The 17,391-nt window shown below is 41.2% G+C and overlaps 2 protein-coding genes across 6 annotated transcripts; one reads left to right on the top strand and one right to left on the bottom strand.

Annotated features, from left to right (window-relative positions):
* Positions 1-780: 780 nt before the first annotated feature.
* On the bottom strand, positions 781-9,470 carry ftcdnl1 (formiminotransferase cyclodeaminase N-terminal like 1). 4 transcript variants are annotated; one of them, XM_040149394.1, is made up of 7 exons: positions 9,335-9,470; positions 8,340-8,490; positions 7,291-7,415; positions 6,879-6,974; positions 6,243-6,398; positions 5,326-5,514; positions 782-3,160 (listed from the first exon to the last, which is right to left on the bottom strand). In XM_040149394.1, the coding sequence occupies exons 3-7, from the start codon at positions 7,403-7,405 to the stop codon at positions 2,724-2,726; spliced, it is 993 nt and encodes a 330-aa protein (XP_040005328.1). In that variant the 5' UTR covers positions 7,406-7,415; positions 8,340-8,490; positions 9,335-9,470; the 3' UTR covers positions 782-2,723. The 4 variants fall into 4 exon arrangements, with proteins under 4 accessions (XP_040005327.1, XP_040005330.1, XP_040005328.1 ...); XM_040149393.1 differs by lacking the exon at positions 8,340-8,490 and having other exon boundaries at positions 781-3,160; positions 9,335-9,435; XM_040149396.1 differs by lacking the exons at positions 8,340-8,490; positions 9,335-9,470 and adding an exon at positions 7,626-8,312 and having other exon boundaries at positions 781-3,160.
* On the top strand, positions 8,866-15,984 carry c16h2orf69 (chromosome 16 C2orf69 homolog). 2 transcript variants are annotated; one of them, XR_005709157.1, is made up of 4 exons: positions 8,866-9,572; positions 12,641-12,879; positions 13,444-14,571; positions 14,606-15,984. XR_005709157.1 is itself a non-coding variant. In XM_040149397.1 (3 exons), exons 1-3 carry the CDS (start codon positions 9,273-9,275, stop codon positions 13,919-13,921), a joined length of 1,017 nt encoding a protein of 338 aa, XP_040005331.1. In that variant the 5' UTR covers positions 8,866-9,272; the 3' UTR covers positions 13,922-15,984. The 2 variants fall into 2 exon arrangements, 1 of the variants encoding a protein (XP_040005331.1); XM_040149397.1 differs by having other exon boundaries at positions 13,444-15,984.
* The last annotated feature ends 1,407 nt before the right edge of the window (positions 15,985-17,391 follow it).

The raw sequence follows: 17,391 nt of genomic DNA, 5'->3' as shown, positions 1-17,391 counted from the left end.
TTCAGGCTAAGTCATATCAAAGGCATCCTTTGGTGCTTCTGCTGCAAGGATACACATAAACTGCAGCGGCAGCACAAAGAAAGATACAGTACATGTCTTTATTTCAAGCAGATTTCACACAAAAAATAGATCTAGGTTAGGTCGGAAAAGTGTCTCTTAAATGGATATTGATTCAGTGGTGTGCTCTAGAAGGATCTCAAAGTGCACTTCATCAAGGAAATGATAGCCTTGTGATGATCATAAGAGCCATTAGACTGAGTCACGTAACCAATGAGGTTATTCAGGAGGGAGGGGAAGGAAATGAAAATGGAGAGGGGATTTTTGGAAAATATGAAATCCACTTAATTTATTTATAGTCTTATTTTTCCTGGGATGTGAGGTGTCTGCTGTCACAATGAAAATCTTTTCACTGTTAGCTGAGGGAAAAGTAGTTGAGTGAAAATGGATTTTATATGCTAGACATGCGATCTCGCTCGCAAATTTAAAAATGTGCGTACGTGTGGGTGTGTGTGGAGACCAGGATACCTCTGGGCTTATGCTGTGACCTAGATTGGGCCTTGATGCTCCCAAGCCTGGAAGGCTGTGTGTGTGTGTGTGTGTGTGTGTGTGTGTGTGTGTGTGTGTGTGTGTGAGTGCGTGTGTGCCATCCATAGATTAAATGTGTGTGCATGTGTCTAGATACAGAAGAGAAAGGAAGGCAGCAGAGAGGAAAGAGAAAGGATGTGTGTGTGTGTATGTATGTATGTATGTATGTGTGTGTGTGTGTGTGTGCGTGCTTGCGTGTGAGAGAGAAAGGGACAGAGTCATGTATGTACGGATGAAATGAAGCTGAAATGAAGCTGCACTGAAGCTTGCTGCGTTGCTTGTGTGACTAAGAGCCTCAGCTGGATGGCATACAAAGAATGAATGTTCACACAGTAAGAGAGTTTATCAAAAGAAGGGCGCACACATTGGTGAAAATTACACAGCTTCTGCCTCAAAGGGCAACCTTACGTAACTTCAAATGCAGAAAAATAAAAAATGACACAACGTAATGAAAGGATAGTAACATCAGACACTGATGCTAAAGCATACCAGTCTGACTGGAAGATTTTGTGATTCATACTACCTTGGTTTGTGTGTAAGGATTAACAGATTAGAACTCACTCTGTATGCAGATTAGACAGTTACTGGCAATGGAATCACTAATTTCCTTTACATATGGAATGAAATTAATCATCATCTTATGATGCATTGTATGGCTTATAAGACTTGCTCTGAGTCTGCCTTTGTGCTACATCTGTATAGTACAACTTATTATTACCTAATGACTCAGGTCCATACCTCCTTAGTCCATGCATGTGCTGCTATTTAATGCATTATACTGGCTTTATGTAAGAAATGAGTGGAATCATCTCGCCCCAGTTAATTCCTGACCTGTCCTCTGGCCAAATTCGCCTCCATGTTATTAAATGGTTAATCCTGTGCATCATGTACTCACACTGTGTATAGAATTGACAAGAAAGTATTAGTTTCATATATTTTGGTCGAAAACAGCAATAAAAATTATAAATCCCCAAACTTGTACACGTTGGTAAGTTTCACTGTAATAGCAAAACGCTGCCAAAGTGCTGGATGTTTCGTGAAGATTTTGTTCATGACTTATGAAAAAAATAGCTGTTTCACACGCATTTGGTTACCCTCCCACAGAGTCATGCATGGCAAGGCTGATGATGGAAAATGATGGGAAAAGAGTCATCAGCAGAAACTCATCAGTAAACACAAGTGTCCAGTTTGCTCAAAACAGGAAATGACACACACATTAAAAAAAAATCAAAATCCACTCTGGAGGACGGTATACTGGGATTTATGGATTTGGTCTTGGTTGGGTAGAGAAGACATTCAGATTAAAAACCTAAATCTCTTTTACCTCAAGTGTCAGATTAGGAAGGCCTCTATAACAGGTCTGTTATAGAGGATGTGGAAATGTTTCCTTCGGTTTAACTTGACCCCCCTCATGAAAATAATACCAGGAAAGAGATATTTAGCTGATCGAGTATTTATTTACTGTTATATGCAAATATTCGTGATCAAACTGTTACAACAGTAAAGCATTGTAACAACAGTAGAGCATTAATCTCTGAGTAAATTATGTGAAATACTCTGAACAATGCCACTAAACAGGTTCCAGTTTAAACTGAATAATTAGTGCATTCACAATGCTGTGAATGCACAATTAAAAGGAGCATTAAACTAACAGTTGAATGGACCATTTGCCAACAGTTTTGGATTCTGAGCGCGGCTGAGGCTGCGATGGCTACATGGCTACATACATGATATCATGCGAATATAATGCAACTGAGTCTAAAGCTATGGAGGCTAAAAGTAGCATTATATTAGCATATTATCATGTATGTAGCCATCACATGCATATCTAAGAACTTTTTAAAGGCCTCTCGTTTTAATACAAGTCAGCTGGAAATACTATAAGTCATCTGATGACAGAGTTTTTAACCAACTTGCAATCATGTCATTAGTTAATAAGCTAAAAACCACAATGAATTTCGAGTGGTAAACTGTAATTGTAAACTGCATATGTGCAGGGCTAGAGTGGAAAGCTTAACAGATGCAGCAATGGTAACAGAGTGGTGCTGGGTTTAACAAATGGTCAGTTGTCTTGATAGTTAAAGTGAAATTAAACAGAGATTGTTTGAGGTTTCACAGGTTTAGGTGACAATTAGTTTTCACATACGGATCCTTCGCTGCTCCTTCCAGAACTCAGCAATCCCTTGAGAAAGTGCTAACTCTGCTAAGCCCCTGCACTCATGGGGAGTGAACCCCACCAACGCCGTGCCCTTTGTGCCAACCCCCTGCCTCCCTGCCAGCTCTGCGACCCTTGCTGTGATGAGGGAAGCTGGAGCGTGACAGTATGGCTCTCCATTGATGCTGAAAGATGGCCAGGGTTCACCCGCAGTCATGTGGCTAGGCGGGCTCCCCTTCACGCTTTCTACATTACAGGCAATTTCCACAGCGCCCTCATGCGGCAAAGCCAGCACCTGCACCCCTGGTAGTCCCCCTGGGGTCGACTCTCTAATGGCTGTGGCGATGCTTCGTCCCACGGCGATGTCCCGGGTGTTGATAGTGACGTTGCAGTTCATGACGTATGGACTGGCCCCAACACCTGCAGGACATTAGCCAATGTAGAGCTACAGAACACTTACAAACTGTTAGACATCCTCTCTTTTTGATTTTCGTTGAGGAAATGTAATTTACATTTTTATTGTACCCACTGCCCCTCAAACTGTGTCTTTTCCCTGTATTTCAGTAAGTGCTATAATGCATTTCTCAGAATTGCTTTCAGCAGCTCCAGTAAATGAGTGTGTACTTGGAGCTTTCATCTATTGTTAGAGCACTTCAGTTCAGAGAATAACAGAAATGTAATCAGTGACTGTACAAGCAAGACATAAAGACCTTCTCAGGTCAAGAATTATCAGCCTCTCATCAAAATGCAACGTGTGGTAACTGCATTGCATTTTTGTTTATTAATCCTACACCTGTTGGAATTTCTGCCACTCCTACAATATATTTCTTCCTGTAAACCTGTTTAAATAACACTACAGAACAGCCGGACTAGAGAGACAATGTCACTCTTTGATTCTGAGGGACTGACACGATTAGTGTCTTAAGAAGATTTTAAAAAACCAAACAAACAACTGTCTATCAAACACTGTTGAAAGAGCACAAGAAATACACCAGCAATGACTGGCAAGGTTTTTTGTAAGATTAACAAATTTAAATGACCTAACAGCAATATGGACGCAGGTAATCCAAGATTCTTTCAAGTCTTTCCCAGAACAGTCCTTATGGTACATGCCATATGTACGATAAAAAGCTATTTGTGGAATGTTCTCTCCTAGTGTGCTATAAAGTGGCTACTCACGTTCAGCCAAAGCTAATTTTAGGCTTCAACACACTAATAATCTTTGTCCTGGTAGGTTCATTGCTGGTGTTACATGTGACTACTCCATGCTTTTGTATTATGATAAGCTCTGCTTATTTTATGTCATTTGACTTGATTCCATTTTAATACTGATTCACGGGACATTTTTCATTTATAGTTTAAATAATCTCTTTGGATAAAATGTCCTGAACCAAAGGTAACACGGATGCATGGATGTTTACAATTTCAGCCACAGAGCATTGATAGGGAGTTAATAACAGATTAGTTTTGCTAGTGTTACTATAATAGTGTTGTAAGTATTGACATGATTTACCTCTAATGCTACTGTGTCAAAATGCAGCTCAATAGTAGGCTGTTTTGCACATATCTCATTTGGGGGGGTACTTCAGGAATACACTTTTCCGAGGAATATGAAAAATGGAGGAGTTGGGCAACAAAGGGATACTTTCATGGTCAATATGGCCAGGAGAAAGGATTCAAACAACTTATAATTCTTTCAATTTACATAGGTATATCTGTACTGTAATGTAGGAACGTATCCTAGTTACTAACTTGACTTCTTCCCTCTCCCGTACTTTTCTGCTTTCTCGTCTCTCTCCTCTCTCCTCCTGTCGCTTTCTGCAGGTATTTCTGCCCCTGGTGCTGCAGTCTGGATCTGTGACTGCAAACCCCCTACTGCCCCCATGATCCTGCTCAACACCCACTGCTTCAAATATTATGATTATCATCTATTATTATTAATTAGAATAATAGCTATAATTATTATTTAGTTTATGAGTACTATTATTCACCATATTATTATAATTATTAATTTTATTATTAGTCTAATTATTGTTACACATCTTTATGTTATACGTTTTCTGTACTATGCCACCCCCCCCCTTTTCTTTCTCTCTCTCTCTTTCTCTCTCAACCCAGCCGGTGGGGCAGACGGCAGCCCACCATGAGCCGAGTTCTGTTCAAGGTTTCTACCTGTTAAAATGCAATTTTTCCTTGCCGCTGTCACCAAGTGCTTGCCCATGGGGGAACGTTGGGTCTCTGTAAATATAACTATAAAGAGTCCAGTCTAGACCTGCTCTACATGAAAAGTGCCCTGAGATAACCCCTGTTATGATTTGGCTCTAAATAAATAAAATTGAATTGAATTGAATTAAAAGGTGCAGCACTCAAATTGTTTAGATCAGTTTAGATTTTTCCCTTAAAAAAACTCCATATAGAGGAGAGACATCGCCTGTGGTCAGGCTGTAGTTGTGTAAATACAGAGATAAAGTCACCAGCATTGTATAATCCTGGAAAAGAGACATTCTAACCTTCCTTTCAGGCTCAGACATTTACCTACATCTGCCTGTCTGGAATATAACTATTTGGTTTCTCTGCCAGCTCACCTGTGAGACCGAATCGTTTCTGTGGCTGTGGCCCCAGGTCGGGCTTGAGTGCCTCCAGGTCTGGCGTCTTCTTGAACCAGCCCATCTCCTTCCTCCTCTGTGCCAGCCCCCGCTGAAGGGGGGAGTCAGCCCAGCCAAACAGGAAGGCACTGGTGCCCTGGACCCTCTCTGTGAGTCCCTGAGCCACAGCTGCACCCAGGCAAGTACACAGACATGTTAGTTAACCAGCAAATGGAGCGCATGTCACCACATGTACTTTCGGAAACACTAGAGCAATAAGAGTGTGAAAGCACATCTGAGGGGCTAAAATTCAGACAAAAGGAAAAATATGGACACTTGGACTACTTTTTCCATGCGTACATAAATACAGACTGACTGTAACTGAGTTAGCCGGTTTATTATTGCGAAATCTCCCCACACAGATTAGCATGCTGAGTGCACACTTCAGGCATGCAGGCCACATGCTAAGTTACTGCTCATTATTAGCCAGACATATGGCTGCTAAATCAGCTGGTAATCTGTGAAACTAATCAACAGCCCAGGAAGCAAAAGATGTCACATCCTCGGCCACCAGCTCATTGCAGTATATATACATTCACAATGTATCAGGGAGATTGAGGCAGTTTTTGATACTTTTGAAATTACTGTGGTTTCATAGACTACGACTTGAAACCGAAAAAACATACAGGGTGTAATGTAGATTGCAGCTGTGTACTGCAAAAGAAAATGTATCTGTGCCACTGAGTAGAGTCAAAACATCCTCATCTCTGTCCCGAGCAGGTGCAGGACAGAATACAAAACAAGAGACTCAAGTATTGACTGTGCCCTGAAAGCTAACGAACAGATACAATATAGTAAAAACCCAATCGACAGGGACACATTTCTAAGTGCACTAACACACACAAATGGCATCTCACCCTGAGCCTCTTTTGCACAGTCCTCCACTCGCACCTCCTCCCCCAGGGGGTAGATGGGTATGAGGTCGACGGCACCCATACATGGGTGCACCCCCTTGTGATCGCACATGTCAATCAGCCCACAGGCTTTCTCGCACGCAGACAGTACCGCCTCTCCTGGAATACATCAAAAATGACATCAAACATACTGTACTATCAAAGTGAAGTCCTGGTGTGATGTGTGGGAAATAAAACTTCTGTTCTGAAGCAGTCACTTTTCAAGTCACAGTTTTGTGTAGTAGATTAGGGTGATTTATTTGTCTTTAGGTGTGTGTGGGACATACCACTGTAAACCTTGACAGCTTTGTCAGAAGGTTGTGTTTCGGATGAGCATTCAATAAGAAACTTTTTACTATGATCTTTGCCAGAAAAAAGGTTGATCCTGATTTTTTTGTGTTTAAATCCCTGACAAAGCTTATTAAAGGATTTTTCCCTCGCAGAGGATTGGAAAGCAGGGGACACAGACTGAATCCCTACTGTAGCAGCTGTGCTACCACAAGTAGCTGACTCTATCTGTCCCTCAGAGTAGGAAAATGAAGGTAAAAATGTTATATCCCAATGACGCTTCAGCAAAAAACATAAAGATTAAATACTCACTGAGAGAGTCGGTGCTGGCCACGATGGTGATGACAGAGCGGTTGTAGTCATGATCATTAAAGATGTTCAGCACTGTGGTCCCCTCTCGTCTCACACCTGAGGTATAATAATTACAAAAAATGCCTCAATTTAGAAACAACTTCTGGTGCCATCATGGTGGAGAACGTGTTGAGGATGAAGAAAGTATTGTAATTTAACTCGAGAAACATTTGCACAGTTATTTGCTCCCAGCAAGAAATATGTGATCAAATTGCAGTTTTTTGGCATTCGTAGTCTGCACTCATGGTTAAAAAAAAAGGTTAATGTGAGCATGTGCACTTGAAAGCTACTTTAAGAACTGTAGATGATTCCAAAGTTTGAAATTTTAGTCATTACTCATATGTTTCGTGATACAGAAGAACGTTACACTTGCCTTCGGTGTTGTATATGGCTGCCTTGGCCACAGTCTCCACCAGGTCTTTCCTGCGAGCCTCGGAAACATTGAGGAGACAAGCCACCAGTCTACTGCCCAAGGAACTGGAGGCCATGTCACAGCAACTGCAATAACACCGAATGACTCAGCCTGCTGCTTCAAATGCATGACTGAAACATGAAGTGCACTGACCAGACCAAACAAATTAAACAAATGGTTTTAAAAAAAAAAAGGCAGAAATATACAATTTTCCACTTATAAGTAAAATTTATTTGGACAGAAATGTAGCCAAGATAATGAATTTGTCAGCTCAAGTGCATGAAGACTATAGTTACATTGAGACTATGTAATTCTTGAAGTGAATCGCTGAATTGATAAGCACTGAAACACACTTAAGAGGTTTCGCTTCTACTGTGTGACTTGGTCTGGTATGACCAGTAGCTTATGGTGGCTACTGTTGGCTAATGTGAGCAAACTCCAGATGGATGTTGCTGTGAAACCACAACAGCTCTGTCACTTGACTTGATGACCCCTCTCCAGTTTTATCAAATGTAGTTTTAGCATTTACCATTATCCTATAAGTGTCACTTGTGGCCACAGTGGTCAACAAAAGTTACATAGTCTCACTTAAAGTGTGAGTAAATCTAAGTCACTAAAAGTCATTATATTTTTCTTTTTGTTGTTAATCCACCTGCACCTTTAAGTTTGTTGCTATACGCATTTGTGTTAGCAGTGCTATCATCTTGGCTAGTGAATAGAGTATGGTGTTACCTGAGAAATATGTTTTAGTCTAGGTTACCTTTCAACAGATGAAAAGAGTCTTCGTATGTTTAGACTGAATCTTAAAGTTTAATAATCCTACTGTTTGATAGTTTATAAACTTTTCCAGTGTGGCCTTCGGGAATTCTTAAACTCAGTGTTGTCTGTCCTGTTACAGAACGAGTTCAAAGTCCAACCTAGTGTAAACTAACTCACAACATTTATCTGTGGCACGAAAGTCAAAAACATGCCATAGAACCTTAAATATCTGTCCATAAAGTGTGTCATACTTGCGTTATACTGAATTCTCTTTCAGAATGGACATGTGCAGAGCAGTCTCTGGTGTTGTGCCATGGGGAAAACGTGCAATCCCATGATTTCTCTGCGTAAACACCAACAGAGGACTAACTTTAGCGGAGCAGCTTGCTAGCCCGTGCAGATCTGCGAAAATTTGCACAGGCAGATTTTAGCATGTGTAGCTAAAGATTATAGACTTCAGTGCAAGATGGCTCCCTCCATTTTTCAACCTATATGGATGATTGGATGGGACTATATGGATAATGGGTTTCATGGATGTGCTTTTGTGTTGTGCATATTTTTATATGTACTTACATGTTATTTATATATCGTTTTTATTCGTGAATGTAGTCATTTCCGTATTTATTTTTTTTGTTTTGTTTTCTCGTTTGTATGTTTATTTTGCCCCCCCCCCATTTCTTTATCCTTAGCCCTCGACTGTCTGACTCTGTCTGGTGTGGTTGACGGACTAGTCGAAAACGGAAGTACATAGGAGTACATCATCTCTACACTCAAATATCTCTGGAGCCAGTAAAAAAAAACAAACAAAAAAAAAACAGGCGCACCAATACCAAAGTTTTGCTCTGGCAGCTACGGCTTGTAGCTGTGTTTTTGGTAAACAGCGCCTCTTCGTGGACAAAACAGACCCAAAACTGTCAAAATGAATTAATGTGTAAAATTCATTTAAAACTGCTACAATGCAAGACAGACAACGGTGAGAAGACGGCGTGCCCTGCTAAGTGTTCCGGCTATAGCCACATAATAAGGTTCCCCGACCATGTTTTGACGTGAGCTGCCGATTATGTGATGTTGTGTTGTTAGCAAAGAAGGCTATCGTTAGTTGAGCGGCTAGCTAACAGCGGCAGCAGCATGGAGTGACTGCGCTGAGGAAGAAAACGCCAAATCATTTTCTTATTTTAGAGTCCATGCTATCCACCCGAACAGTTGCGTTGGTTTTCCCTCTAATAACGGTGGCAAAAGCAATGACCTCTGTAGCAGCGACGACATCCTCTGAGTCTCGGGGGCTGCATGCAGCAGCCGGCCGGGAAGCCTGCTCTGGGAGCCCGAGGCAGAGGCTGCAGAAGCTGCCTGCCGTGCCCGGTTGCGTCCCGAGCCGAGTTAACGACCTGCTGCTCCTGCGGCCTGACGCAGACAATCAGAGTACTTCAGAACCAGAGGAGAGGAGCAATAACAGGCATGTTGTGTTTTTCCACGGGGATATTCAGGTGAGTGGGATGAAGGCTGCGATCACAACTGATCTGGGAGGGGTCTCAAATTGTCCAGGGGGGGAGTCCACAGAAAGATGATGACCGGCCTGACTGAATGATTTTAATCACTTAAAGTAATTAACAGTAGCATCTCGATTCACTGATATCCACGGCAAACCTGAGACGAGCGAGTAAAGTGTTGTCAGTGATTATTACTGCACAGTTGTAGTTTTTTTTTAATTAAAGAAAGTACAGTCTGTGGGATAGTCGCTGAAGGCATTAAGTTGATTATGGTCTCTTCATCCCCTAGCGCCCTTTAGCCAGCCAGGCTTTTTAAAGGCTGTGGAAATGTGTAGCCCACACGCACTAAACTTTGTAGTAAGTCTCCACCAAACTTTAGCTATAACGACAGACCGATCGACTCACAGAAAATATGTATGAAATAGTTTAAATAATGTATCGTACATTTAAGATTTCCTGTGTTGTTGAGTTGGTGCTGGTGGTTTAAAAGTAATTTAAGGGCCTATACAATGTGTGGCTCACTTACATGACCATTAAATGCCATATGACATTTATAGGGTGATTGCAGTGTATTTTGCACATGTAAAAAGGTTTTTTTTTTAGAGCTTTTATACAACATGTGACACCTTATGGTTGTCATAAGAACAAAGAACAACTCAGGGAACCATGAACTGCCCAATGTCATTTGATACGTGGGACAGCCAACTTGGACTAGATGCGTTAGAATTATTCTTTCCCACTTTTGTGTGATAGTGTGGCGTTCACCCTGCATAAATTATTGTTTACTGTCACTTTATAACACACATCTGGAACTCAGATATCACACAGAAGCTTGAAATGAGTAAGTCTGAGAGAGGATTTCCACAAGTAAGGCTAGATATTGGACCCTGTCACGCTGGGCTGCTCTCAGCTACATTGATATCAAGTTAAGTTTATTTATATGGACTTTCATCAGGGAACAGGCCTGTCTAGAGCTCAGTAATATAGTCGCAAAATTGAACTGAAAGCAGCACTTCTCATCGCCAAGTGAAAGCGTATCAAGCAGAGTACTCAGTGCACAAGAAAGGTACAATGTCCACTTGTCCGCCCGCGGAGCAGAGCACATTATGAGTGGAGTTATGCCACCTTCCGCAGTGAGTGGGATCAGCTCTGTCTATAACGCATAGAGTGTTTTGATAAAATTCAACATGTTTATCTGAGTAGGAACTGAAACTAACCAGACTACAATACCCAGAATTCCACCATGTGAAGAGTTTTTGGTTTGGAATTACAAAAATAATTGACAATAGCCCATTGCATACTAGAGTGACAGTATCGTGAGGAAGTTCTGTAGTACGTTGTGATATAGTGCATGACCAACATGTTCAGTAAATCCAAATAGCCGTGTAAATAAAGAAGAAAACATACACCAACATCATTCATGAAAAACCAGGAAGTGGTCATAGACTGTATCTATTCACTGCATTACAAATGCATTCAGTTTCACAACATGTATTAGGCAACTGAAATGAAACTGTAACAAAGCTCATTACGTCTGACAAGTTTGATAAACACACACACAGGCGTACATATGAGCCAGTCATTTTTTAGTCAGGAACATTTTTAATCTGTTCATATTCCTTTTATTAGCAAACTAAAGAAAGGAAACTTCGAGAATAACTAAATATTATGTCAGTGATTGGATAAAGACTGGTATAGCTAATGTATTGCACTATTGACACCCAGAGAATATTTAGCCATGTATTGCCGTATCTGCTAACCCACGTTTCCCAACCCTCCAGACTGTAAAGTGAGTATTATGAGAAATTTTGCAGTGCTGACATATAGTATGTTAAAAGTAAGAGTGTAAAAGTATTTTTTTTTGTTTTTTTGCCTTCCTGTGTTGGAATGCATGCAAGTGTATTTAGGTATGCAAAGTAGCAAATAACTTCTGCAAAACATTTCTATACTGTGTGCTGTATGACTAGAATCAGACTCCATAAAAACATATCATTAAAGGTCAGAATAAACACCCTAAGCAGTCAGTATTTTCACGCTTTTAGCTACCGTCAATAGTTTGGTAATTGAAGCCAGCATCACCAGTCATCTTACCTGCCTTAGCTACATGGTAGAAAATGGTAGGTGTTCAGGGAATAAAAAACAATGAGACAGTTTAATGTGGAATCTTCAAAATGAACATATTTAGTCCTTAAACCATCATTGGTGACGGGCCCATGAGAGCAGAGGAAGGTGATGGTTTCCTGTGTGTGAGGAAACTGCAGAGCTGATCAGCAAAGAGAAGGATTGTTTCTGAATATGTGCGCGGTTCTGAGTCAACGCTTTAAAGGACAGACGTGTTGGTGTCTCTCTGGCGTGTGCCAAACCTATAATGCTGCAGCTGTCAGATTATACAGACCTGTCTCACAGGCTTTTGGTTTCTTTTTTTTTTTGTAGTGGGTTGAAGAGGCACTTGCTAATCAAGTGTAAAAATATAGCAGAGTTAAAGAAGATCCGAAATCCCCCATTTGTTTTGCTCCCTAATTACTTTCAGTAACTCAATAACTGCCCTCATTTATTGCAGCTTTTTGAGTGCCCAGTCCATCTGTTCATTGTCCTCTTCTTCAATTCATTAGGCAACTTTCTAAGCAAGTATTCAGATTCCCACAGTGTATTCCCCTGGTATTTCCCAGGTGGTGTTTGTAGGTGTAGGATGCTGTCACAGTGATGTTGCCATATAAATAAAATGGGGTGTCTGTGTTCAGGACCACATACACCAGTCTGACAGCAGACTGAGAAGATTGAACATATTCTGCAAACGTCTGACTTTTAGGGTATTTCCATGGAGGAGTGACCAAAGCAGCTAGGTAAATTTATGCTACAACACACACTTGATCTTGTTAAGCTTTGTTTGATGTGTACTAAAAAGCTAATTTTAGACAAACTGGGGGATTAGGGACCTGTATATTCTTGGACACAAACAAATGTGGAGTGATGATGTCTATATATCCCATGTTTGATGTTATTCCAGTATGTGAAGATAAAATATGTATATTGCAGCTTTAAAACTCTGTGTGTTGCTTGTCTAGAACTTCCAGGAGGAGATGGCTCTGCAGCCTGAGGGAGCCCAGTGGCTCTCCTGGAGCCTGGAGCAGGTGGCCTTCACCCTGGGCCGACGTTTCCCTGACCAATATGTTTGGGTGGTCAGAGCCTCGCGCATGTATCTCCACAAGTTCAGCTGCTACCACAACTTTGTGGAGAGCAACATGTTCGGGGCACCAGAGCACTCGACGTACTCACCAGACTTTGGAGCGTTTCGCCATCTCAGGTTTGTGGCCATCTTTTCTGCTGTGTTCCGTTGAACGGAATCTGCTGGAATATTTGCACTTTGCACATTATCAGTTTAGTCATTTGGTTTGCTGTTTCTCCAGTTAAAACACTTCTAGCTCATAAAGAGTTACAAACAGAATGATATGAGGCAACATTTCAGAGGCAGTGAGACCATCACTACCTCTGAAATGTTGCCACACAAACATTCTATAGGATTAAAAGATGAGCTGATTAGAATTTGGTGGTCAAAGGTCAAGGTCACTTTGACCTGACAAAACACTAGAACTCAAGAATTCATATGCTAATTATGACAAAATTTCAGGCAAATGTCTAAAAGGATAAAATGATGAAGTGATGAAAATTTATATTCATTGTTCTCCAAAACCACTTTTTAATAGTCTGAGAGACACTCGGTCAAAGGTGAGGCCTTAACAAAATGTGCATTGACTCTGACCTGATGTGTCAACACATCCCCCTGAGCTTCATAAAAGTCGGATTTACTGCATATTGTTTGCACTGCAGATGTTGTAACAGGTGTGCTGTGCTGCATTTCTGTTTGCAGGGCCCTGCTGAGCCATGGCATGGAGCGAGCCGACCTACCAAACCCCCTCCAGCCAGAAGGAGGCGCTGATGGCATCCCCTCAGGGTTCTCACTGGCACTGGTGGGCTTCAGCAAAGGCTGCGTGGTGCTGAACCAAATGGTGTACGAGCTGGGTGGGGCCCGCGCTGACCCGCAGATGTCTCCTTTTATTAAATGCGTCTCGGCCATGTACTGGCTGGACGGCGGACACCCGGGGGGCAGTGAGACCTGGGTGACGGACAAGCAGGTGTTGAAGGAACTTGCCGCCAGCGGAGTGTCGATTCACGCCCACGTGACCCCTTACGAGGTGTGCGACCCCATGCGGGCCTGGGTGGGCCGTGAGCACGGACACTTCATCAAGACCCTGGAGGAGTTTGGGGCCTGTCCAAGTAAGAAGCTGCACTTTGAGGATGAGCCTCCCTCCATTGAGAACCACTTCAGGGTTATCCAGGAGTTTTGAGTTTGGTTCAGTGTGGCTGTGAGCACGTCAGACACCACACACACATCAAAAACCTGAGCTGTTTGTTTTAACGTCACTGAGCGCTTTAGATTGCCTATTAGAATTCAGATTGTGTGTCTTATTCGCTGGTCTTACCTCAGTTTTATGGCAATTTAAGGGCTCAGACTCTCTAGAGCATGTGACAGAAGCTGATGTGTTGTACTTTGTATTTCCTTTCTACTGCTAAATGCACTTAATCTGAGGTGGAACGATCAAAGAGCCTTCCCCCTTCTCCCCTATGACCCAGAGTAGGAATATGCAGGTATGAAAAAAGGGATCTTGGATAATTTTAACATCCAGTGTCTTCCTCCCTTATTATTTCCCTCTTTAGGCTAAGTGTACATTTTTACATTTGATTTTGGCTCAAACTTTGAGTTGCTGCAGAGCAGTCGGTTTTGAAACATGAATGATTCATGTAGTTTCAGTTTGACTATGCTTATGAGAGAATTTCCATAATTTAAGCTGTGTAAGTGTTAGTTTAACATTGTGACTTATTTAAATTTCTGCCATGATTTTACATTTAATTTAACGTATGTCTGGCTGAAGCGGAGCAGCTTATTACATTCTCTTTATACCTGCACTTGCGTTGAGCTACTTTTAGACATGTGAATGTCCGAATGTCTGGACCTGACTCTGCAGTGTCAGGTCCGGACTTCATCAGTTGGTCTCAGTGGTGATTCTTGATTGTATTTTAACTGTGGCCAGTTAATTAAGCCAAGTACTTGGTCAGAAAGTTAAAAAACGGTTCTGTCATTCCTTCAGTGCGATCCCGATGGTGGATTTGCCACCAATAATTTGTCAGGCCTTTTGTGTTTAAATGTCAGATAGCTTCAATCTAAGAACAAGGATGCAACAAGGAAGCTTTATTTTGGTAGCATTTTTTTTCTTTTTTTAAATCTTAGCCAGCATATTGCCGCCATCATGACAAAGACAAACAAATCTGCTCACTTCTCCTTGTTATAGCAGTGAACTTATAACAGCTGATTTCATGATAAACTTTCCTTGTTATTACACGTCACTTTTTTCTAAATCTTAACTGATAATGTTCAATTGCTGTCTTTTTGATTGGATCTTTTCCTCACACCTTTTACAGTTTTGTTTTGACAATATACAAAATTACCTTATAAATAAAGTTAAAACCAGAAAAACTAATGATGTTTACAATGTAAAGTTTTTTGTTAAAATGAAAAAAGTTGGCCAGTTGTATTAACAAGAAGGTATATCTTAATTTTCTTGTCAAAATATTTGTTCCTCATGGTTGCAGAAAAATGTTATATATACTGTACTGTTTTTATCTGACTGCAGCAATCTGCATTGCAAAATGTAAAAATACACATACTTGCTAGTTTTATCTCAGTTGTGTGGTAAAATCAAGTGGCTTTTACAGATTAGACTGCTGATGACCTGCCAGTTTTAGCAACATGTGTATAAATCTCTATGTCGTATTCCAGTCTGTATGATCTCTGTGTAAGCTTCCATAGCATCTTTGCACTAGGCTGCAATTGATTTTGCTGAATGTAACTTCAGAGCATTCCATTCTGTTTACCGCTTGCTGTGTGTTGCACTATTTAAAAACCCTCTGAGTGTATAGGTAGGGCAGATATTAGACTTAAGTAATTTATCTAGGGCACAGCCAACATAACATACAGTGTATGAAATCATCTGCTCGGTAATTGGTACACATCAACACCATGCCACTTAGTCCTGCTAACAGTTAGCAACACAGTTACTGGAACGCAGTCTTGAGTCAGCAGGTGGCAGCAGTGTGGAGAAAGTAGAAAATCAGGAACTGGGAAAATGAGAAAAACCTGTTTATTCACTGGACTCGCTAAACAAAAGACATCAAATGCTCCATCAGATATTTTCTACAATCTTTAATGAGCTTTTTCAGTTTGCTTTGTGATGCCTACATATTAGCCTGCAGTTGATCAGAGTACAATACAGATTATGTCTTTTTTTTAGTCATTTCAAATGCAATCAGAATGCTCATACATTAAAAAAAAATATAAAATGCAAAATAAACATACGTCTCTGAAACATTTGTTTGCTTGTGCTTGTGGCTGGCTTGACTTTAATCTACAGTGACCTTCAGTCAAAGAAAAGAGAGGAGTTTAAGGCGACATCAGTGGTGCTCCACTTCTTGTGGATGACAGCCTGACTGCCAGCTTAGCACCTCCCGTTCAGACAACGAGCACTCACACACAGAGGCCACCGCGTGACTAGCTGCTGAAAATAACACAGTACAACAGCTGTACAAAATAACTAAATCAAGACCACGGCACACGTCACGTTCAAGTGACAGATAAACAGCGCCAGCAAGCATGAGCCACTTTGTCCGACCCATTCAAGCATTTCGTCATCCTGCAACGTGAGATATCTGACATCACTGCACTGCAAAACAAGTCCATCTTCTCTGAAGATTTACTACTTGTCAAGTCTTAAACCTTGTTTTTACAGATCCTGCTGCAACAGGAAAGTTTGCTTCACTTTAACAACTGAGTTTGAAAATAAAGACTCGAGAAGCTTCCTTTAGCAAGGCACCTCATTTCAGCCTGAATCAAGATCATTTGACGACACTGTCACCCGCCTGAGAGGTAATGAGAAAGAGCAGTGTAACCAGACTCTGAGAGGCTCTAACTCTTGAGATGAAGTAAGATTTGAGCTTATTTCCTTATACAGTAGTTTGACAATGCGGCATCTCTGCTTTTTACAGCCTCTTGACAGTATCACGCTGACATACCTGTCAGCTGTTTGGAGAAAAACCTTACAACAAGCTTAAGTTGAAGCTGCGAACTCGGTGAGGTTAAATCTCTTATTGAGATGAAAGTCTTTTACAGTGTGGTGTTCCAGTTTTAAAGGATGACAGCATACAGATTGGAGCAGGGCCGTGGCTGGAGACACCCTTCTCCCACACAAAGGCCATTGTACCAGCTGGTGACACCAACAAACAAATACAATGTGTTATTCAGTTTGGCACCTCGCGAAAAAAGAGGAATGTTTCACTGGAGCTTAAGAGCAATCCCAGTCGCCGACGCTGCACTGTAAGAGAGGTGAGTCTCACTTGAACAAAGATGGCACATCCTGTGAGCCAATAGCATTACATGACATGACATGACATTTACTCATTTGGCGGACGCTTTTATCCAAAGCGACTCACAAGAGAACACCTCGTATTTCACATGATACAGTGGTTCTGTCATGTCTCTTCGGACAAACGTCCATCTCTTTCTCAAACTTTACGGCGAAATCATCATTCCCACTCTATCATCACCCAAAAAAGCTTTCATGCCTACATATCTTAACAGTCAACATCAGAACGTTAATGAACCGTTCTACATTTTTTATTTCCCATTTGTTGAACTACTCCCTTAAATGCATCTTTCAAGATTGACACATATCCGAGTATTTAATCATCTTCCTTCTGACTAAAA

Source organism: Xiphias gladius, chromosome 16, assembly GCF_016859285.1.
Source record: "Xiphias gladius isolate SHS-SW01 ecotype Sanya breed wild chromosome 16, ASM1685928v1, whole genome shotgun sequence".
Classification (NCBI taxonomy): Eukaryota; Metazoa; Chordata; class Actinopteri; order Istiophoriformes; family Xiphiidae; genus Xiphias; species Xiphias gladius.
Note: the sequence above shows the minus strand (reverse complement) of the source record. Positions and strands in the feature narration are given on the sequence as shown.

What these genes read in the sequence shown, in the direction of transcription:
- ftcdnl1 (XM_040149393.1), bottom strand. Translation starts at nt 9,354, where the DNA reads ATGTCGTCGCTGCTACAGAG. An exon ending in ATGTCGTCGCTGCTACAGAG is followed by an intron (nt 7,416 to 9,334) that starts GTCATTGCTTTT and finishes GTGTTATTGCAG; the next exon opens with TTGCTGTGACATGGCCTCCA. An exon ending in GGCCAGCACCGACTCTCTCA is followed by an intron (nt 6,399 to 6,878) that starts GTGAGTATTTAA and finishes GATGTATTCCAG; the next exon opens with GAGAGGCGGTACTGTCTGCG.
- c16h2orf69 (XM_040149397.1), top strand. Translation starts at nt 9,273, where the DNA reads ATGCTATCCACCCGAACAGTTGCGTTGGTTTTCCCTCTAATAACGGTG. An exon ending in TTTTCCACGGGGATATTCAG is followed by an intron (nt 9,573 to 12,640) that starts GTGAGTGGGATG and finishes TTGCTTGTCTAG; the next exon opens with AACTTCCAGGAGGAGATGGC. An exon ending in GGAGCGTTTCGCCATCTCAG is followed by an intron (nt 12,880 to 13,443) that starts GTTTGTGGCCAT and finishes TTCTGTTTGCAG; the next exon opens with GGCCCTGCTGAGCCATGGCA.